General features: G+C 35.6%; 1 protein-coding gene across 2 annotated transcripts in view; it reads left to right on the plus strand.

Moving 5' to 3' along the window:
• FIP1L1 (factor interacting with PAPOLA and CPSF1) overlaps positions 1 to 23,958 on the plus strand; it is a 38,117-nt gene that overhangs the window by 7,046 nt on the left and 7,113 nt on the right. The window contains exons 5-14 of one of the 2 annotated variants that reach the window (XM_083860947.1): positions 457 to 518; positions 719 to 826; positions 1,937 to 2,067; positions 2,340 to 2,408; positions 4,614 to 4,723; positions 11,167 to 11,260; positions 12,236 to 12,389; positions 17,649 to 17,675; positions 18,238 to 18,292; positions 19,300 to 19,355. In XM_083860947.1, coding sequence (XP_083717073.1) covers positions 457 to 518; positions 719 to 826; positions 1,937 to 2,067; positions 2,340 to 2,408; positions 4,614 to 4,723; positions 11,167 to 11,260; positions 12,236 to 12,389; positions 17,649 to 17,675; positions 18,238 to 18,292; positions 19,300 to 19,355 — 866 coding nt within the window. The remainder of the gene's footprint in view (positions 1 to 456; positions 519 to 718; positions 827 to 1,936; positions 2,068 to 2,339; positions 2,409 to 4,613; positions 4,724 to 11,166; positions 11,261 to 12,235; positions 12,390 to 17,648; positions 17,676 to 18,237; positions 18,293 to 19,299; positions 19,356 to 23,958) is intronic. The other variant, XM_083860948.1, reaches the window with a different exon arrangement.

Consider the following 23,958-nt stretch of genomic DNA (forward strand, 5'->3'; position numbering starts at 1 on the left):
CTGTACAGATTAAATGGAATGATTATGAAAAGAGAAAATGATCCATCTAAACCCTTCCTTTTTTAAAAATTTTATTTTGGTTTTACTCTAATCCTCAGACTGTCATCTGTATCCCTAAATGAACTGCATTTTTCCTTTCTCTCTCTTCTTCTGGTTCTGTCCATTCTTGTTTCTATCAAGGTCTTTATCCTTTCAACTCAGGAAGAGTGACTGGGACTTGCTTCACTACTGTTTATTAGTTGGAGAAGTTGCTACTGAGCATAGAAAGGTACTCTCTCTTCCTCCTAGGCTGATCTCTTTACTTTACAGTTACCAGCTTGGAAAGCTAGAGATTCAGGATGGTGATTGAGCCTGGGTCCAATATGTTTCTGGATCTAGCTATGTCTTGTTTTGTATTTTCTTCTGGTTAAAAAATTTTCTTTGCCTAATCCATTTTTTTTTGTTAATTTCTTGAAGTTATGGAGCAGCACCTGTGAATCTCAATATTAAGGCAGGAGGACGAGCTTATGGATCTTCTGGTAAGAAAATTTACACAGTAACCTTAGTTTAAAAAAAAAAAAAGGATTGTTTTGGCTTAAGGAAATAATTGTTACTTTTAGAACTTCTTGATAAATTTGTTTGGCTTTTAATTTATTTTTTATTATTCTAAGTGTAATGCTACTGATTACATTCCATTTGTTAGAGACAGAAGGCTCTAACCTTTAACTTTTCTTTACAGGTGCAAAAGTTAAAGGACTGGATCTAGATGCACCAGGGAGTATTAATGGTGCCCCACTTCTGGAAGTAGATTTAGATTCTTTTGAAGATAAACCTTGGAGAAAGCCAGGTAATGCCTGATTTATGTTAACAGATATGTAGATGTTCACTAGGTTATTTTAATAGTGATTCCTGCTGGAATCAGGACAGAACTGTTGACTGGCTGTAGATGTCATCTTACTTATCTATCCCTCAGAGGTACTGTACACCATCATTTGAAAACAGCAACTGTGTTACTTGTTGCTTTCCTGCTTTGCCAGAGAGTGCTTGGGTGTGCCCTGTTTTTTAGTTATACATCCCCATCACATGTCAAGCGAAAGAGATGGGCCATTTTTTAATATGTATGTGTCCTGAACTCTCCTTGGCAATCTGTGTTTCTGTGGAGATTACTGCCATTGCTCTGTGCCATGGAACACAAGATAAAGCAAAATGGAGAATAGTTCTGGCAGCTTTTAGCATGAAGAATTATGAAACATAACTGCCTGTGCTAGGTTGTGTTCATGTGTTCATGAGCTTTGAATAAGAAAATGGGACTTGCTGCACAGACTTGCCATGAGTCTTCTCTCTATTGTCTTGTTGGCTCAAGTGATTTGTCCAGATTTTGCTAATTATACCAGCGTTGATTCAGTTTTTCAGTACCAGTACATCTTGCTGCTGCATATAGGGTTTTTCTAGTGTTGTTATATTGCTTTGGTAATACAAATAGTGTCTACAAAATGAAAAAAAAAAAGAAGCCTTTGATGATTATCTGCTGTTTGAAATGTTAGCTATATTAAATATATTCTGTGCATTTGAGAAACCAGGAGCCAAAACAAAGTGAGAAGTGAAATACAGAACAAGGGAAACAAAAGGGAGCAGTTCTTCACCGAGCATAAAGCAAATCTATAGATCTTGTATTTATCTTCTTGTTAAGATATGGGAGATTATAATATCCCATGATATTCTCTACCCTTGGTCTCCATGATGCTAGGCAAATTACTGTTTCAGACTAAATTTTAATGGTTTTTAGATCTTAGCCATGAGTACTCTATCTCTGTTGGTGAATTGTACGTTTCAGTTGTGCTTTTTTAGATCAATACCTAATCAGTTTGGATACTCTTAAGTAGAGGTAAATGTATGTTTAGTGGAGAAAAGATGAACTTTGTAATGTCCTAAAAAAACTATGCTTCTCTACTTAAAGGGGCTGATCTCTCTGATTATTTTAACTACGGCTTCAATGAAGAGACCTGGAAAGCTTACTGTGAAAAGCAAAAGAGAATACGAATGGGTCTTGAAATTTTGCCAGTTACCTCAACCACAAATAAAATCACGGTAAGTAGTGCTTTTTTTGTATTGTGTATGGTTTTTTTCCCTTTAAACTGCTTGTGTGTTGTAAGCTTGTTCTGCCCAGTTCAGTATATTTGTTAGTTTGCATCTGACTCCCTTCCCTGAACCTCGAGTGTTACTGTGTTGCTTCACTGGCAATTGTGTGGATAGTGTGACAGACAGCTACAGATAGATTGCATCTGTACCTTTATTGAGACTGTGGCCCATCATTTAAGAGTTGTGTGGTATCTTAATGGGCAATGTGTTATTTAACTTAGGCTGAAGACAAAGCTATGGAAGTAAGACCAAGTGCAGAGATTCTCGATGGCAGATACCATCTTTTTAAGGTGAATTTTAGTAAAATTTTGTTGGTTGCTCTCATTTTTCTTGAGTTTTGCTTCCCATGCCAGCACAGACTGATAGAAGAACAACTCATACGGACCCAGCTATTATTTCATACTGTCATCTTACATCAGTGACTTTCTGTATATGTCACAAAAGGGATTAAAAGGTGTTGCTTTGTTCGTCACTCTTCTGCAAGCATGTGAGTTAGTGGCCTGGTGAACTAACAGATTTCCCAGTGAAATTAATTTTTCTTGATGTGGTGGTTTATTTGTAGTTGTAGTGCGTTCATTTGTGCAGTTGTGGTGGGGAAGCTTTTGTAGATTATGGCATGTTTGTTTTTCTTGTGGCATTGTAGCTCTTACTACAATATTTTGTAACAGTTATCCTTGACAACTCTGATATGAAAATCAATCTTCCATATTTTTGTGTTGTCCTTCTGGAGTTAGCTGACAATAAATCACGTTCTGTATAAGGAGTTTTCCATTCAGAAATCCTGGTTTTCAGAGCAGAGAAAGACCTACATGACAGCATTTATCTTGAAGATTAAACATTTTTTTACCTTCTCAGTTTCTCGTTTACTTTTTTGATACTAAACTTAAAATTATAACACAAAGGTTATTTATTTTACCTATTCTTAATATGTAGTCATTTTTGTTCTTGAACAGTCTTTGAATGGTTTCTTTCTTCTGTGTACTGTCAATTGCAGATGCAGAACTGCAGACAGCTTTGCATTTCTCTTTTATTCTACTTGAGGATGTTCAGTTATTTTGATTTCATTCCAGCAAGAATGGATCAGAAGGTTTCTGGGGCTTTATACCTTTCACAGTTATCATTATAATAGTGCTGTGGGACAGCAGAAATAGTGGACAGTAGGAGTTAAAATTTGCAACTGACTGTTCAAACGTCTCTGAAATGTTCTGAAGGAAAAAAGGATAAGTAGTCCAACCCAAAACTTCCCCTATTTCCAGCTCGGTAGTGACTCTGGTGATCAAACAGTACAGGTAATAATTGTGTTGTAAGAGTTTGTAATGTTTTAAAAGTTTACGTGTAATTATTAGTTTCATTAACTTTTTTTTCCTTCTCTTCTTAAACAGTCTCATGTAATTTACATTATATTTTTATTATGTAATTTATATTAATCTCCTGTACCTGGCAAGATTATCCCCTACATTTTCCAACTGCTCATTAACTTGTAGAAGTCTTTTCCAGATAAATACTTAGACCTTTTCCTCCTCATATTTCTGGATAGAAAACATTCATTCAATTTTTAATGAATTTTAACTATTTATGTGCATTTTTGTGGGTTGGGGAAAGATATGCCCACATTTAGAAGTGAGGCTCTGCAGAAACACAGTAGTTCACTTGCCTACAAGATGTGAGATCACAGCTTATACAATGTTATAGCATGAGTGAACTAGCTACACAGTGATGTAGCTGTGTGGCTGGTACAGTAGGAGTGACTGTAAAAATTGAATCGCTACATATTTGTCTTTAATGCTAACCCATGTAGGTTTTTCTTTCACATGTAGCTGCTGCTGAAATAAAACAATACTTGATGTACCTGCACCAAAGATTTTGCATAGCTTTAATAAAAGAAGTGTCTGGAATTTTGCAGTACTTCAGCAACAGCAGGGTGTTTCTGAAGTATTCAGTCTGAACTAATGAAAAGTCTTTTACAGCTTGCATAACCCAGAGTATGAGATGACTCCCTGGTGTGACTCAGAAATTAAGTGGTTACTAGATCTCATGATCAGTGAGGCAGATGGACAGTCCATTCAAGTTTCTTGTCTCATGGTTTGTTGGTCGTGTGGATGGCATTCTTGTTAGATATCTCTGTTAAGATTATGAAGATTTTTTCTTAATAAGTTTCCTTTTAAAAATTAAGATGTAATTTTGTTCATACAGGAAATTCTTAAAGAAAATCAGTTTGGTCTGTTCACATACAAATGAAATGCTTGGAAAATAAGAATTTAAACTGTCTGATCTTCTGTAACAATTCATTCTCTGGCATATTGATCCTTATATAAACACAGTACTTAAGTAGCACATCAATACAAAATACATCATTTTGCTAGCTATGCAGAGGTGACTGTTTCTGAAATTCTTAATAAAGCTGGACTTTCTTTTTGTATTGTCTGTGTGTTATGTTGAGTTTTGGAGCTACTACACTTGCAAGGGTAAACTAATGGTGAAACATTATTTTGAAGGTACAGCAGGGCAGAACTGGAAATTTGGAGAAAGAGTTGGCAGTGCAGTCGACCAAACCTGATTTCACATCTCCTCCTGCCTTATTCAAATCAGGAATTCCAACTAACAGGTCAGTTAGCTGTAACTCATGACCAAAAAGCTCTTTCCATTGTTACCTCTATGTCTTTGAAGTTTACGATTTTTGTAGGAAAAAAAAGGAAAATATTTTTCTGTAACAAGTAGAAAAGAGGGGTAGAGATATCCTAATCACAGTTAGCGTAATTGCACATCAGTGCTATGCTACCTTCTTGGCTATTTGGGAAAAAGTAGAAGAAAAGGGGAGAAAAAAACAGCAGGACCAAGTAATAAGACAGTTAGAAAAGTCCAGTTGTTGATTTATGATGCTGTTTTCTGTGTATCATTAAGTTTGCCATCATGGAATTTCTAGTTAGAGTCCTTAAAAGTATTAGCTAAGTCATTTTTTCAGTTAAACAAGATGTAATCCGACTAAAGCTATGATTTTAATAAGTGGAAGAATTTCTGGAACCTAGTCTCTTTCCTGCAAGGCAGCTTTAGTTTCTCCATATTTGAATATTTTATTATACTTTCTTCAAAATGAGAGAAATTATTTCCTTACTGAGATCCTTCTCCCAGCCCCAAGCTTTAATAAGTTCTGTCTTTTATATCTAAGCCACTGCTGTTTGATATCTGGTGCTTGCCTTAGGATGAATCCATGCTTCTGCTTTACTTTAGTTATTTAGCCATCCTGTTTAGCAGTTTTGGTTCTGTGCAAATTAAAAGCCCTTATATTGCCATCATGTTCCAAACAATGGTAAGAAAGGCAGAACAGGTTGTACATTGCACATTTTCATTGTCAGCCATTAAAGATTAGGAGCTGTGACCTGTCTTTTAGCACTGCATCCATAGTTCAGAGGCACTTGTGTTCAATTGTGTTCAATTATTCTGTCATATAAGAGTCAGCTCAACACCAAATGTATTTTTCTTTGGGGGAAGGGGCTGTGGGGGAAATCAATCATACCTTTGCCTACACTTTCCTTTCAATTCTAGAATATTCCTGGTAGCCTAAAATTTTCTCTGTGCTATCGGGTTATGCTGCACTTTGTTTAGTAGATTTTAGTTCTGTTTTTCTATTTTTCTTTGTCAAAGTAAAAAGAAGAGTGTTCCAAACTTTGTGCCGACCCTGTCGCTATTTGTAAAATTTTCTTTTCTGAATTGCTTTTAATGTATGATGTTCTTGTAACAAGGTTCTCAAACTGGAAGGTATTGTTCACAGGGTAAGGATTCCAAATCTATGTCTAGCATAGGTTTTATTAAAAGATTTCAATTCTTCGTTCATCTCAGTAGTGGACAGAAAACCTCTAAACTACTTTCAGAAGTAATTAACAGCCAGGATATTAAAATGTAATCAAGTTTTAAGTTGTAGAAAAAATATGTTGTGTAGATTCTGTGGTTGTGTGAAATTGCAGTTGTGATGACTGTGTCACTTTGTGAAATTTATTTTGACGTATCACTTTGTAAGGTATCACTTGGTCAGTTTTATCGCTTGTGCATTCCAGTGGGTAGAACAGGTTGTTTTGTATATATTTAGTGTGAATACTGTAATTATAAGTTGTTACAATGGCAAAACTGACATTTTCCTTTATTTAATACCTGCTGTGGATATACTTGCTTAAGACAGATTCTTCTGCAAAGAAAGGTATTTCTACCAAGTGGTCAGAAAAGATTTTGAACCAAAACTGTGTGCTCCAAAGTCTGAGAGTTGCTCTGTGAGTGAATATGTATTAGCTGTGTGGATTATGTATACTTCCAGTTTAATGATGTTTCCATAATGCATCTACTATTTTTGTTTAGAAGTGCCTGTATTACTAACTTCTCTATAACCAGGCAGTTCTGGGATTGGGCGGATTTCTTTATTTAGTTAAAGAGTTTGTTTTAGGTAGGCAGAAAATGTTCAGCAATGTAGCTCTTCATTAATTAAAAATGATTGCCTTTATGCCATGTGGCATTTGCAGTAGCTTTGTTGAGAAATTGCTGGAAGCATTTCTCAACTCATGTAGCAGTAAAACTCTGAACTTCTAGCAGTAGTGGAAATATTTTGTGAGAGGGAGAGGAAACTGATACAATTTCGTGGAGCAGCACTGGTGTGAATATTGATAAGAAAACAGAAAGACTTAGGCGATTTACCTCACCTGAAGAAGCGGCAGCTCTTCTTAGTCACAGACAAACACTGCCTCCAGAAAAAGCAGTTCAGGCATCAGAAGGTGGTAGGAACAATAGAAGAGGGACCAATCATAGGAATTAAGGTAAAGGAGGAAAACAATTCAGGATATGATGCTCATTTAACATTTTAGTTCTTCACTTACTAGTTAGGGCTGTAATACAGCTTCATGGATGGTTTTACACATGGACATTGCATTACATTTAGCTCTTCAGTTGCCAGTCTGGGGACAGATAGTGGTGTTTACTTTTTTTTTCATTTGTTTGTAAACAAACATTAAAGTAATTTTGTGCTTATGTGTTTTATTTTTTTGATTTGAGTCCAGTATATGTTTGCATGTGATTGCAAATTCTCTCAAAAAAACCCAAAAAACCTCTGAGGTCTAGCAGTAATATTGCTTGTTACCAATATGGAAGTTGTAGTTGATGGAATAAGAAGAGTGTTATCGCTCATGAGCAAATAAATGGTGCTAATTCATTAGAATTGCATCCTAAATGTGTATTTCAAGTGCTTGTTCATACAGTGTATCTCTGGGAAATTTTGCTTGAACAATGGTTGTCTTAATCATAGCTGAGATATTAGTTGTTTAGAAATGGCACCTGAATTTCTTGCCTTGATTCTTGATACTTAGGGCTGTTGAGTAGCATAAAGTGTTGCATAACCCTGAAGGAGGAGTTAGATCATAATGGAAATAGTTTAGTAAATGGACATCATATAGAAACAGTATGGTGTAGAATAAAATCTTTGTTCTCCAGAGAGAATTAAAGGTTTATTGTGTGCATAGTCATAATTATGGTAAAAACCTAAAGGAACCTCTTTTGACTACAGTGTTTTCTATATCATGAAGAGGACTTTGACATATTTCAAATGTGTCCTAACCAACTACTTCAGAGAAGTATCTTGTTTTCAGACCAGTGCTTTTCCTTGTGTCATTTTTCAAGGACTGTGAGATAAATTTTTTCTTTAGTAATAGAGAAATAAGCATTGGTTTTATTTATAAGATGGCTGCAAAAGCTTGTATTTTCTTGTTCAAATAATACCTATTACAACTCTTCATCACAAAACTTTTTTCTGCCGAAAGGTTTTTTTTGTTTGTAACTTGTGTTTATGCTTTTACTGTTACTAAAGTACATTACATTTAAATGGGTTTGCTTTCAGAGAAATTAGCCCATCAGTGCAGTGGGCTATTTATCAGCTTTGTCTGTGCTTAGGGCTTTCTGTAAACAGATTTTTTTATAGAAAATGGGTTTCTGATCTTTCATTTCTGTGAAAAAATACCAGTTTCAGCCTTGCAAAAGTAAGTGCTGGAAACTCAGATATTATTTTGAAAAAAGTGAGGTTTTATACAAATGGTTTCTTTAGTAAATCTATTTGGTTCTTATTAATATCAGTTAGTGGTAAGCTCAGCAAAGTTGAGGCTGTCCTCAAGAGAAGGAAAATAAAACATAGAATACATAAGTAAAACAAGAAAGAAGAGAAGAAATATTGAAGCATATTATAATTCCATACATATTAGACTATACTATAAATCTGCTAAACAAACATGGCATCCTGTAGTCAGTCTGATTCTGAAGAGTCATATGGGGATGTTCCAAAAAGCAGCTTATTTATTTTATATGTGGTAAGGATAAGGATTTTTGAAGCTATGAACTTGGAAAGTAACTGGGATTGCCTTCTTTTTTCCTTCTTCTTTCTTTCCCTCTTTCTCTTGCTCTGTAGAAACTAAGCTCAGCTAGCCAAAGGAGATTGAGTTATCCTTCTGAATTAATCTCCGTGGAAGTGGTGGTATTCTTAGTGCAAATAGCTCATAAATAACCATTCTCTAATTAGACTGAGATAACTCAGAGTTGCTCGAATGTTCCTTTCAAGCTACACTTTGTATGAACTCTGCTGTGGGTTCATGTGCATGCCACACGTGTGGATTGCCTTTTTATGTTTCAGAGGATCCATTGGCAATGCATCTGTATCCCAGGTGCTTCGATCACGTAAGGGACAAACCAAGCCCTTCCTTTTCTTTGCTTACAGCACTGAGGCAGAAACTGAGTATTGCCTGCTACTTGTCATGACTCTAGATAATGTCTAGGGAGTCTTGAAAATTCCTCCTTGTCCCAGCTTGCTGTGACTTAATGTCTGTGACTTTACATGTGATTCAAGGTGTCATCTGCTGCTTCATTTGCAACTGAATCTATGCTTTCTCTTGTTCAATTTCAAACTCTTTTAGTGGAATTCTCAATTAAATTGTTGTTGCAATCTAGGAAATAGAGAATTTGTCAAGTTCAAGCTATGATAGCAAATTCCCAAACTCATCCATCATTATGAAAAATAATCTCTTGGCAGTTGTTGGGAAGAACACTGGACATAACACTATACAGTATTATTTAAATAATAAATATAAAGTGTAGTCTCAGTGAGATTGAATGAATGCAAGTGTACAAGGATCCAAAAAAAAAAAAAAGTGAAACTGTTAATTTCAGTAAAATTGATGTCTAGGAACCAATTAATTGTCAGTCTGGGTTTGCTTCATTTGATATTGCAATGGTGTGTTTGGGCTGCTTCCCAAGCCAGAATTAATATTATTGTAACATGGTTGAGGCATATATTTCTTTAATGCCCAGTACTCTTGCATTGGTGTCACTGTGTATGTTTTCAGTGCCGATTCTAAGAGTCGCTGACAGTGTGCAAACAGTACAAGAGAAGAATAGTCTTAATTCTGCTGTGTATATTCACAACCCAAGTGGAAGTCCTGTAAATTAGTGGAGTGATCCAGGCAGGGACTTCTTGCTGTAGAAGAGTGTCATCTGTTATACATAAGAACTAAAGCTAGATAAAATCAGTTTTCTAGAATATGGTTTAGGTAATTGAAAGAAGATACCAGTGATGGAGAAGAACAAGTTTCTTAGAACTCTAAAACCAAATACACTGTCATTGAAGATTGAGATGGTGAGAACAGTCGTTTCAACAAGTGTTTCATAATACCTATGTTCTCAATTTAGTTACTTAAAGCAATGTAATAATCCAGTGTAACAGTGCTGGAAGGCCACACGAGACCACTGAGGAACTTTAGAAAAGCAGGTGTTGATTATTGGAACAATATAACTTCTAGGCTGGGGTATTAGAAGACCAGAGAATTTCTTAAATTTCTGTTGTCATTGTACAGTATGTATTGCTCTGCAGTATATACTCTTAAATTTTGCAGGTATATTCTCAGACTCTTGTACCGTTGCACTGATTTCGCTTGGGTTTTTTTTGAAGTCTAAACTGTCATGCTTAATAAGCTTGCTTTAATATCCAGGAGGAAACTAAACCCAGATACTGCAAAGCTCAGAGGACAGGCATTTGGATCATCCTCAGTATGCAGTCTGCTAAGGAGCTTCAGATTATCTCTGGGAGATCTAACTGTTCCTTCATGCTCTAGTGTCTGCTGTGTCTTTTCAGTTGAATTGGAATCTAGGTATCTGGGCAGTTGGAGTCCAGGTTATCAGTCTGGCAGAACTCTGAGCTTGTAATTCCAATTTACACTTGTTCTCCCTAATATTTGTATTCATGTGGTTATTAGTACACCACATGCAAAAAAGACAAGAACTTCTGAAACTAGAAATATTTTTTTATTTCTATGGATTTGTTTCTGTGGACGTTTCAGGAAGTTTTTTTTCCCAGTCTTTTGCTGTTCTATATCATGCTCTTGGTAAATATTATCAGTTTTATCTACTGTGGTTTCCCTTATATCTGAGACACAGATTTCTTACCTTTGTTTCTCTTCACCATTAGCACTGTAGTTTTGTACCTCATTTTCTAATATTTTCTAGAAAAAAAAAAAAATCTTATGTTTTTTCTTCTGTCTTACCTTTGATCTTCCATGGAATACTTCATTATGGTTTCATGCAATTTAGAAATTACTTCTAATTAATAGTTTATAGCTATTTTATGTTAGATTTTTGCAAAAGTTCTGCTTAATATATTCTTTTCTTACCAAAGTTTTGTGATCTTTTTGTTTGTTTGGGTTGTTTTTTGTTTGTTTTTGTTTTTTGTTTTTTTTTTTTCTTGTAAGAGAAGAGCAGAAGTACTGTCTTGTATGGGGAGAAGGAGACTGCTGTAGAATAAGCTTTTGTCTTTGCTTATCAAAGAAGTCTTTTTTGCTACATTGTTTGCTTCTATACTTTTGCATATTTCAGCAAATGCATCATCTTTAATGTTCTTCAGAAACAGTCTGTTTTCTGCAGAAGAAAGACCTTTTGCCATTTAGAATGAGAGAAGTCCATAAGATTTTCTTTTTCTTTTTTTTTAACTCCGTTTTCTGATTCTGCTCATTGATTCTGGTTTGTCCTGTGTTGCAGGCGGATATCTGGCACAATAGATGTGATTGGACAGACCATCACTATCAGTAGGGTGGAAGGACGACGGCGTGCTAATGAAAACAGCAACATACAGGTTTTATGCTGCAGTTTTGCATTCTATTTTTCACTAAAAGACATTTTTGCTTTCCCCATAGCTTCTGACTAAAGCATCAGTTTATATGAATGAGTAACACGTAAGTAGCTTTAAGTCCAGGAATAAAATTTTGGTAGTTACTGAAATATATTAGGATGAAATATTTGATAAATTTCAAAAGAGAAATGTTTTAGTATAGCTCTTACTGAAAAGAAATGAGTGATGTTGCAGACTTACAATCCAGAATACAGCCTTGGCCCTGCTATATCTGCATGGGATTGTGTTTTGTTTATGGAGTGAAAAGATAAATATTTAAACTCCCCATTTGTCCCCCTATTCCTGCCAGACACTAATGCTGGAAGTGAAAACCCCTTTGTATGCAGTTTGAGAAATGCAGTCTTTTAAAAACAACGTGAAGATATAAATAGTTTGTAGTAGCTTGTTTTTAATTATATTGTAGTACTTTACCATAAAATGCAAGATTAGTCTTTATGGTTTTAGTCTAGACTTTTACTATCCTGAGAAAGCACCTGAATCTATACAGATGGAATACACTTCTCTCCTGAAGAATCAGAAAGAAGGATCAGGGTTGCTTAGTACTCTAGTTGCATTTCCAGGCCAACTGAGGTTGAGGTTCAACAGTGAAAATTGTAGTGCTGATATTGAAAACACTGCCCTGTGTTTTTCATCTGATCTCAGAGTATTTAAGTAATTTATAGTCTTGGGTTGTTTTCATGCTTTTCATATTGATTTGTAAATATTTTCCATTATACAAATTTAAGGTGTTTGTAGAGCTTTAAAGGTACTTGGAAAATATGGGACACTGAATGTAGGTATGCAGGTAGAACTTACACCATCTGAGTATGGGTCTTCAGGTGTGAAGTGATACTTTCCTGTTGTAGTAACTGAAAGAGAGGAAACCTGTCTTCTACCCTTTTCACATAGCAGTTGTAACTAAAGTTTAATATTTTACAGGTTCTTTCAGAACGCACTAATCCCGAAGTAGACAGTTTTACCAAGCCACCTCCATTTTTCCCTCCAGGAGCTCCACCTACTCACCTTCCACCACCTCCTTTCCTCCCACCCCCTCCAACTGTCAGTACTGCTCCACCTCTGATTCCCCCACCAGGTAAATATCCTGCACTACATAGGATGTGAATAATGAGAGATTTGTTAACATCAAATTCTTGAGGTGTGTTGTGCAGAATTTCAGAATTTCATGCTCTACTCTTTTCTTAAATGTATCTGTAAGGCAAACCCAGAAACTTTTATTTTTACTTTCTCAGTAAATAATGACTAAATAACTCAGTAAATAACTTAGTAAATAGTTATGTAAAGACTAACTGCTGGCTCTTGTGTTCTTGAAAATATTTGAAGTGAGAAGCTGTTTTCTGCAGTTTAGTAACTTTTAATGCAGTTGAGAAGTACGTGTTAACACATCATTCTACAAACTTTTGAACTTAAAGTATGTCTGTCATACCATGAGTTTGTGTCACAAGTTGAATTCTCTAAGGTCAAAGCAGTTCTAATACCCCTTTTCTCTCACAGCATGTATGAATTCCCAAAAGTCTGATAAGTATTGGCATTTGCATTTGCTCTGTATCCTTTCTTTCAGTTAGAAGTCTTATTAGTCCCTGATGTTTTTTTCAGTGTTCTGTGTCTGTGAATCTTAGATGAATCAAAACTCTTTGAGAACTCATCCTATTATTAATCTGTTTTGAAATTTACTGGTATTTACTGAGGATGTATTGAAATACGACCTATATGGAAATTTACTGGGTGAAGTGTCATGAGCATTTGCACAAGTGGTACAGTGACTTGTACTTGTCATTTTAAGACATTAAGTTCAAAATTATTTGGCAAGAAACTAGGAAGAATGGTCAGTGAGAAATTAAAATAGATGGAGGATCTTTGTGGTATATTTGAGTAGGAAAGTGAAGCATTTGTCTACAGAAGAGACTGATTTAAGGTGGAGCCTCTTTCCTTACTTTCTCCTATTTCTCGAATTCTTTTGCTTGGCTTGTTCTGAAAATCATGCTGAGCAGTCTCTTTGCTATTCTGCTTGCAGAGGGAATCTTTTAAAAGTTTCTCTGTTAATATTCTTATGTAGAAGCAAAGCAGTAACATTATTTGAGTGCAACTAGTATGAGCTTTTATAGGGTTTAAATCCTCATAGAAGAAGTTGCTTCTTCAATTGCCCCTCCTAATTTTAAAACTTAACTCATTCTGCCTGGTAAGCTCTGGCTTACAAAAATCATGACACCTAGAAAACTGAGGAGAAGAAATTTAAAAATTCAATAATTCTCTGCCTTTTTTTTTTGTTTTTTTTTTTTTACACAAATATATAACATAGATTCTCTGAAGTGAGATTATGATAGTGCTCTGGTGATTTTGTGATGTTTCCTTACTGGGGAGGGGATAGCACAGAAAAGGGATGGATGTGACAGTAATGCTTGCTGTGGTTTTAAGCTTCATTTAAACCTTTCTGATAAAACAGTATATGTTTTTGCATATTTGCAAAATAGAAGTTACATTGCAGCTTTTTAGAAAGTAAACATTTTCATTTTAGTTTGGTTCAGAAAAGGTGTTCTAAGCTGTATATGAATAAAAACATGAGAACCACCCCCACAGACAACCCAGACGCTCTTGGTGCAGGGATGTCACACACAGTACTGGACTGTTCTTATGAAACCCCTCACCTGCTGAGTTTTTAAAGGTGAAAGAAATCCACATGTGTTGTAGATCAAGCCAGCAGATTTGGCTTTAGTCTCATGGTTTACAGGCAGGTTTATGACACAGGCTTGTTCAGAAGGTCTTCTGGAACATCCTTCCGTGCTTTGGGTAGATTCGAAAATAATGATTAAGAGCTGTGGATTTAGTTTCCCCAGGCCTGTGTTTTAATTGTGCTGTTGCCAGCTCTTTATCATCAAAGCTGTTCCAAAAATAGGTTCTGCCATCCCTCCTAGGTTCACTGGAAGAGGAGTAAAAAAACTACACTTACCCAATATTAAACTGGGACTACTTGCCAGAAAATTTAAGTATTCCAAATATAAAACATCCTCCAAAAGCGCCTTTGAAAAAGGGTCTTGCTTTGAAGTTAGGTCTCTTGTTCTGTATTCATTCACTCTTGTGATTCAAACTGTTTTTGAGGAACAAGTCCTGGAACAATTTAAAGCACTAAATGTAGAAAATTCTCAAATAGTCCTAGGAGATGACTGGCTGTGGCAAAATATGTGCTAGTTTCTGTTTGCTAGGTTTATTGTTATAATTGGAATAATTTTCATCTAAAACAAAATGTTTGTGCTTGTTACTCAGGTTTTAAAAGTTGGTTTATGTGCTTTGGTTTAGGTCTGTAGTTAAAAATGTGACATGTATTTGTGATTTAAGAAAAAGGAAATTTCTCTGAAATACTTAATTTCTGTTGCCTAACTTTGCAATGTATACCAGGGTTTGGTTAGTGACTGCTCAGCCTCGGCATCCTAAGTGTGTACTTTTTATCTTTTGATACAGAGAATTTGACCTAATTTAGCCTGTGGCAAGAGAACCAAATTGAGTTATATTACATTTCTGAGGGCTGTTACACAGTTCAGCCAATTTACAGTATGATGTTAGACTCTGGCTGTATTGCTCATGTTTGATTCCTTACTCCACAAGCAGAGCATTGCTGTCCTTTAATAAAACATTTCTGTAAATACTTGCCAACCCTGAGCTATTAGGATGATATACAATGTTCTGAAGGCAATTTTGAGAGTGTTAGGTAAAATGGTGCCCTAATGACATTTGGGTTGCTTTTCATACACAAGTCTGAATATTTAAATTTAGGCTGGATGTATCTTTATGGCAGTACAACAATGTTATAGAGACATGACAAAGTCTATGCTAAGCCACCTTCTTGCACTGGTACAATGTAGTCTCTTCATTGCTAGAAATGATAAAATATTTCAGTGTCTTTTCTCAGAAGTAGTAATTGGCTGGTGACACTACAAGTGTATTTTCATACACTCAGAAGGCAAAAGAGTGAAGAGTTAAGAAATTAGTTTCCATTAACTGAAGTTTATGATTTTTTTGTCTTGTTTTGTGTCGTATTTGTGTATTTAGTGAGGAAGGTGAGGAGAAAAACATTTGGTTAGATCTTTTGTCAATTTGGCCTGTAGAATCTTTGTCCTTTTGTGATACAAGTAAATTAGCTTCTGTTTTAAAATTACGTAAGCATTGATCATGACTCTTTAAAAGTTCTTAAAGGTTTTTGTGTGAAAAAATGCTTATGTATTTTCTTTGTCTAATACCCTACATTAACCAATTCATTAAAATTATTTGGACATTTGGTCTCTCAATATTAGTTGTATTCAGCCTGTCTTAATTTTGTTTGAATGGATGTTAAGTGAAATTTTTCTTCTGGCTTTTAGTCTTGTGGTGATGTTTTTACTTTCAATTCTGTACAAGATAACATTCTTGTAAATGAGGAATATATTAATCGTTTAGTACAAAATTTTTCCTTTTTGTAAAGAGGAGTTAGCTGATGGGTTTCCAGGCAGTTCTCTAGGTAGTGCTGAGTCCTATGTGCACTGCTAACAATATACTGGTCTCAGTGCAGTAATTGAAATCTTTTTAGTATAAGGTGGAGCTAATAAATCACTTTGAGAGAACTTCTGGTATTTTTCTAGCTTATGTCCTCAACGTTGTATTATATAATATATACATGCCTAACATTTATATATTATATGTGGTTTTCTCTATGTTTTAGGCTCATGAAGGATCTATTAATTAGAACAATTAACCAAAAAAGATTAATGGTAAACACTTTGACTGTGCAACAGTTTGAGTTCTTAATCTTGATTTTCTTTCAGGAATTTTCATCAGGAGTGTTTGGTCTTTTAAATGTTACACTGTCAAAAATTTTGTGATGTGATACCCAGTGTTCTTAGTAACTGTAGTGCACATTGGAAAGTTTGTGTGCTGGTGAGGAGAAAATGGCTCATGCAGTTTAGAAATTTGGCTGTTGGAGTTTACTGTCTCCTGATTTACATTTTGACTAAGAGATCAGATTTTAAATCTTTGGATTGGACAGAAACCTCAATTGAATTTCACCATGTGTTTAATCCTATAGGATTAATGCTGTTAGCAATTCATGTCAGAGAAATTGCCAACAATTAGTGAACTCTGATATTGATCACTGCTTGCATATTCCTTCATTCTGTCCTTCTGTCAAGGCAGTTTGGAGCAGTTGGCATTTCTAGACACTATAAATGCGTAGATTTAGTAAAATGTTGCTGCCATACAATAGTCTTTTAATTTTAATGTTGAACTAATGAGATATACGTAGATTTCATCATGCAGTGGCCAGTACTGTTCTGTGTGAATGTTTATGCAGTTATGTCAACACTGACGAAAGCACTTGCCAGAGTTTTCTGTTCTCTCCCTCCCCAAAGTTTTGCCATGAGCTGTCAGATTGAACATACATACTTTTTAATGGAAGCTGAATTGTTGATAACTGAAAGTGCTTTATGTCTGGTGAAGTAGTCTATTTTCTGCCAGTATTGTTATAGCCCAGTTTATCATGTAGCAGTGTTATGTGTTCAGTTCAGGTAAAGGTAATTCTTTGCAAATCATGGGAAGATAAGAACCTTTGATGTGTACAACTTGTTATTACCTTGTAATCATTCCTTTCGTAATCAGTAAGATATGTTTATATGTTGAGGCAGTGTATTTTGTTAGGTCAGGTAATTTAGTTGGGGACAATTTTCTCAGCTTTTAGTTAGATTCATAACAGCTTAGCTAGATCTGAAAATTAGGTTGGAGTAATTCTTGCACATGTTTCTGTTAAAGGATGCTCCTTTCTCAGATAGTTACAAGAAAATAGAGAACAAAATCATCTTTTTCCCTCCACGTAGCAACTGAATGATGAACTGCAGTGGTATAGCATTGACTCAGACATCTGTATTGCTTACTGCTGCCTGAATACTTTGTTCATGTGGACCTACTGTTTCCTGTGCCAGGCTATTGAAGGTCAGAGGCCAATTGCATTTCCTTCCATCCAGCCATGGAATGTAAAATAAAGTAAATATAGTCTCTGGGATGTTGCTTTCCTTCTGTATACTAAGCATTTTAGGATTATGAATTTATTTCTAACCTTGAGACCCAGAGTCATTCTTCACTATTCTGGCCTCTAAATATATAGGATCTTAGAGGAGAGGAATTTAAATCAAAGGCTAGATTTCACAAGGCTTGTATAAAATTTTAACAATTGGTATTAATGTGACATCTTGACCTTAGGGCCCAGAAAATATGTTGTCATTCTTCTTGATCATGTATGTAGTGAAAGCTCAATCTGGTTTTAGATCTACAGATAATAAACTATTATTATAACTGGTATTTGTTGTCCTTTTAGGTATACCAATAACAGTGCCACCACCAGGTAAATTTGCTTAGATTTTTTTTTTCCACATTTGGTTAAGAGATGAAAACTTAATTAATGTGCAACTTACCAACTTCCTTTCAATTGTATAGATAAAGGAGTATGTATACTAAAGTATATGTGTAGGCTCAGTTACTTTGATGCCGGGCAGAAGAGAAATTGTATGAAAATGCTGTTGACTAGTAGACCTGATCAGCCAGTTTTCTAGATGTATATTTCCTTCTTTTCTCTAAAATCTTTTTCTCTCAGCAATGCAGTAAATAGTTTTGATTGTTGTTTATTAAGTATTATTAGAATTTGCCCATGTTTCTATATCACCGTATTTTTAAGAATGATAAAGTTTTTAATTTGAAGCACAGATAATACCTGTTTAATGTTCTGCCTTTGTCAAGCTGAAAAGTAGTTCTTAGTCTTACGAAATAAAAACCCATTTACATGGAAACAATTTTTCATTGTTCTCTCTGAGATTTGTTTGCCATTGTATGCTTAGTCTAGTTCTTTTATGTGTTTATGGGTGATAGATTTTTTCTTTCTCCCCTCCTTACCTAATTTATTGTTACAGGTTTTCCACCACCACCTGGCGGTCCTCCACCTTCCCTCATACCCACAATAGACAGGTAATTATCTGTTTGAAATCTTACTAAGCAGTCTATCAGTATTCTGTAACTGAAATAAATGAATAAGTGCTCTTGCATTTCCCTGTGTTTTATGGATTTGGAATTGAGAAAGGGGACACAGCTTCAGACTTTTATGTTAATTTTACAGAAATGTTACTAGTTTCACCTCTCAACATATTCTTTGAATAGGTCACTTGGCCACTTGTTTAGTTATGACACAGTATGATAATATCAAATTAGTTACAGTTTTCACAGTAAATCAATGCCAAGACCTAAGGGAATGATTGTTAAAGTTTCTTTAGTAGTCTGAAGCCTTATTTACCTGAACTGTATACTTCTCAGCTATCATATCCTTTTTTATAGATGTACACAAAAATTTGAGCACAGATTCAAGCCCTCATAAACTATAAGAAGCACCAGAATTCCACAGAATCTAAATTTATGTTTCTATTCTGTTCTAAGTGTTCTGCTGTAACAGGCCTAACCATACTTTTTCAATACCATTTTTATATGCATTTATATGTATATGCATACATATATTTGTATATATAGGTATAAATATATAAAAAGAGGAAAAAGGTTTGCTAGCACAGTCTTTGAAGAATTTTTGTATTTTGCTGGAGGCCAAAACCAGGTCAAATACAAAACTCAGTTAAGATGGTACAAGTCTCTTGTCAACTGTCTGGATCTCACTGAAGGAAGATGCACATATCTGTTCCTTTGAAATTGAAAATTCTGTTAAAATACATGATACAGGAGGATGGAAAATCTCTGAAAGAATCTTCATATGATTTAATTGAGAAAAAATCCTAACTAAATACATTGTATGTGCATTTATTACTTTGTACTGACAGTTGCTGCGAATGAGTTCTGCTTGTGATTGTATATATTGTACATATTATATATATATTTTTTTTTTCATTGAAGGAAGTAGCTTTGTTGCTAAAGTTGAGTTTTAACATATATCTTTAACATGCTGAAACTGGTTTTTCATGTATTTTCCACAGTGGACATTCTTCTGGCTATGATGGTCGTTCTGTTCGTGCATTTTCATATGGCAGTGGTAAGTAAGCAAGCCTGTTGACTTTGGAAATTTTGACCAGTGTTATATCAAATTGATACACTTATGAGGATTTAGCTAGAAGACTAAACAGGTCCTGTCAGTATTTCATTATGAAAGTTCATTGCTGACCATTGTGAATGGATACATGCTGTTGCAAATTTAACCACTATTGGTAAATGCAATTGTTTTGCTTACTTATTTATATACTAGATATCTTTTCTGCTGTTGCTTTTGCAGAACTGTGATTTTGAAGCATTGTATACCATAATATGGACTGCAAATCAGGGAGAATTTTTCAAGGATTTAAAAGCAGGAGAACAAGTGCTGTTGAGATATCATTAGAATTTTAATTACTAAGACCAGTCATTCAGAAATCCTGATGATTTACCTCTCCTCTGAAAAACCATTTGTCTAAGACACTATAAACTTCAGCTATCCTATTGCAAAGTCAGCACTTTTTTCTCTTTTTTTTTTATTACTGTTATGGGAAAAAAAATCTGATACCGGAAAACTTGACTTGGTGGTTTTTTTTTCAGTAAAAGTGAACTAAAATAAAAGCTTCATCATGTGGCAGAAAATGGGCATCCACAGAATGTATGCTGAGTTTAGAACAGTTACCTAGCTCTGCTTCTTGATCCAAAGAAGAAAATAAGAAGATAAAATAGATAGAATTATAAAATTATTTGGGCTGGAAGGAATCATCAAAGATTATCTATTTCAAGCCTCTCTGCCATGGGCAAGAATGCCTTTCACTAGATGAGTTTGCTCAAAGTCCTGTCCAACCTGGCCTTGAACACTTCTAATGGTGGGACATCCACAACTTCTCTGGGCAACCTGTCCCCCACCACCATCATCATAAAGAATTTTTCCCTTATGTCCAATCTAAACCTACCATTTCTCAGAGTAAAACCATAGCCCCTTGTCCTGTCACTACCAGCCTGGCAAAAAGTCTCTCTCTATCTTTCTTCCAAGTCCCTTTGCAGTATTGAAAAGCCACAGTAAGGTGTGCCTAGAGCTTTCTCTTCTCCAGGATGAACAACCTAAACAGCGCAGGAAGAGATGTTTCAGCTCTATGATAATTTTTCGTGGCTCTCCTCTGGACCTACTCTAGCATATCTTTGTTGTCCTGGGGTCCCAAGAGCTGGATGCAGTATTCCAGGTGGTGTCTCATGAGGGCACACAAAGAATCACTTCCCTCAACCTGCTGGCTACTCTTCCTTTTGATGCAGCCAGGATACAAGTGACTTCTGACCTGCAAACTCACAATGCTGGCTTGTATTTAATTTTTGCCCACCAGTATCCGCAAGCCCTTCTCTGCAGGGTTGCTTTGAATTAGTTCATCACCAGTTTGTACAGATGACTGAGGTCTGCCCCCACCCAGATGCAGGACCTTGCATGTTGCCAGTCACTACCTCTGCCTTTAGTACATCTGCCATTCAACCCCATGCTTAGTGCCTTTTCTTTCAGCTAAATTCTATTGCTTTGCTCCTTGTTCCTTTGAACCCTAGCTGGTGAGAGGAGAAATTGTAGGGAAAGTTTTGTCTGTTTCTGAGGATGCGTGATGTTCAGCACAGATCAAATATTCAGCAAATCTATTTCTCAAATGTTCTGAAGTCTTAAGCATGGATATACAAAATCACATTTTGTAATGGCTCGCAATTTCTTGAAGCCGTAGCAGTTCTTGGAGTAACAAGCAGTACTTTGTTGACATTGTAAGGGTCCTCATCATTTATCAAATGTTTGCTTTCATGCATTGGAAGCTTGTTATATTTTCAAGAATTCTTGAAAAAGACTTCATAAAAATCGGCTTTACACAGACTCCTTTTTTTGCAGTAATTTAATTGTGTTTTTTCAAAAAGGTAAAAGCTGAGATGTACAACTAAAGCTATGCTGAGTATCATAAGGAAAGCAGTCTTACTAACACATACTAATGTATGTATGTGGCATCTATTAGTCTCTAGTGTAGAATGTTTTTCACTTAGGTGTCTCTTTTGTTAGAATTTTCTTTTCTGTCAAGTATTTTCAGGGACATAAGAATATTTCCAAGTTTTATGTTCACTTTTAGAGATGATGGCATGCCTGTGTTGTTGCAGCCCCAGTTTTAAAGGATGACTGTTACCATGGTCATGCCAACAATGAATTTGAACTTCTTCAGCAGGATTAAAAAATTGCTTATATGATTGTGGAGATCAAGGAGCACCATCCCCTCCTATCTTACCAGTGTATCTGGTATCCCTGTTGCAGCAAAAACTTGTATTTGCTGCACAAAGCAATTATCTATCTCAAAGTTGTCAGTGTCATAGGGATTTTTGAGTCTGTAGAGACTCCATGGTGTTTTATCACTGTTGCTCATCTCTTAGTGAAAGATGTTTGGCTAGTCAGCATTATACTCTCACAGTCCCTGTTACGCAGTGTGATTACTGATCAGTGTTTAGCAGTGCTCTCTGTAAATCAGAACTTGGGGACATTGAAAGCTCCACAGTTCAGCAGGGTACGGATATCACTGTGATTTACAGTCACTAAGTATATTTATTTAATAGTTGTTTTGGATGATAGCACTGAATTCCAGCCTGTTGTCTTCTTTGACAGTCTGTGCATTTCCTAGCTTTATCAAAATTGCAGGGGAAGATGTGCAAATGGAACACATTGCAAAAAGTACCAGTCTTGATTAAGCCCTTACTAGCCCTTCTTCTGACTATTCAAATTCGTCAGGTCATGCTTTAGTGTCTCTTCCCTTGTGGTCGGTCAAGTTTCCCATTGCAAACCTTTTAGGAAGGTTACGTAGTAAAAAATATATTATAGCTTCAGGAATGTCTGTTTTATTTTTGTGCTCTTCCACCACATGAATGTAGTTTCATCAATTTGCACTTAAATCCTTTCACAATTCAGTGCTACCTTTGCCCTCATATCTTTGGCTTTGCTTGAGCTGCATTTGATCGGCCACTGAAGTGCCTTCTATCATATGCTTGTTTGCCTTTTCCTCAAGCAGTTCTCTGGTCTGTGCTCTGTTCTTTATATCTTAGGAACTTGCAAGACATTTAACATTACAGAAACAGTTGAAGAGTCAGTATTTTTTGAGGCACAAGGAAGAAGCATTAAATAGTTTGCCTTATGCCATGAAGCTTGAAGTTTTTAAACCATCTCCAAAACAGCACTTCTGTCCCCAAAACTAGTAATTATTCAAAGCTCTCTTCCTGTTTTTAAAATAAAATGAGAGTTAAATTTTTGAAGTGTCTTTCTTCTTGTAGAAATTATTGGAAATTACTTCATTCGATGTAGTAAAAGCAGATCACCAGCTCATACTAGAAAGTAACTTCTTGTGTGTTGTGAATAATTCATGGTGAAAATCTAGATATAAAAATGTGCAGTGTGTCAGATTACTGTTTTATCTCATGTTACTGGGGAGAAATACTTCTATCTGATGAGAATTACTCAAGATGAGATGGAGTATCCAAAATGTATTGTAAAAGTTTGTACTACCATTAATAATTGGTTTGTAGTATACATTTAAAGTTAAGTTTAAACTTAAAATCAGAATACTCTGGCAGCCAGTGTCTCATGTACCATACGTGTGTTGTTGACATAGTGGCAAGGCAAGGAAATTAGCAGTCTTCTAAGTCCAGCTGGGTTTTTTGCTATTTCTGGCTGCTTTCCTTCAATGAATTTCAGCTCTTGGCAGTGTAATGAACAGCATAATATTGTATTAGGACGTTTTTTTTTTTCATTTTGCTTGTAGACCTGAAGTTAAATAGTGCCAAGCATTTTATTAGAGGCAAAACCTTGTATAAATGCTTTTTTAAGGAATTGTAATACTTTTCATTGCAAATGTATTTTAACAATGAAGTGTTTTTTCCTGCTCCACTGCCTGCTCTAAAGGTCTTTTGTATTCCTCCTCTGGACGCTTGGCAAACTGCTCTCTTAAGCTTCTGCCAAAGCTTTCTGGGGCAGGCATACCCCAGACGTTACAGGCAAGGCAGTCTGAACATAGCTGTCAGCACAAGCCACTGGTTTTATAACTCAACAGCGTTAAATACAGCAGCAGTAACACACTTTACATTGTTCAGTGGATATTTATGTTAATTGTACTGTTAATCTCTTTGTGACACCATGAAGTCAAGTAAATATTGTTCTCGTATTATAGATGATGAAGTGGAGCTCAAAACAAACGATTTATTGAAAGTTAGGAAAGCTAGCAAGGCAGATAAGCAGAAAGGGAGAAGTCCTCAGTACTGTAAGTCCGCTAGAGAGTGCTGTTTCCAGCTAAATACTCAGCCCTTGTTTTTCCTTTACAGGATGCGTTCACGGGACTTCTGGTGAGGGAGGGCAGGACAGAACAATTGGGGCATTAAAAGTGGCAGTTCTGTGTTACACTGAAGTTGGCAAAAAGCAATGGAGAAGCATGTTCCTTCTCCCCATTGCTAACTATCTAAAAAAGGTTGGGAGACAGTGTTAAGACTCCTTCTTAACATCTTAACATGTCACTTCTAAATTAAGACTATGCTTAGTTTTCTTAAACTGTTACATTTCAGTGGTATTAGTGCTTATGCTGAGTATTCATAAATGTTATCTTATGGAGCAAAAGTGGGAGCATTATTTCTTCTCC

This window comes from Zosterops lateralis (assembly GCF_965231275.1).
Source record: "Zosterops lateralis genome assembly, chromosome: 5".
In the NCBI taxonomy this organism is placed as follows: domain Eukaryota; kingdom Metazoa; phylum Chordata; class Aves; order Passeriformes; family Zosteropidae; genus Zosterops; species Zosterops lateralis.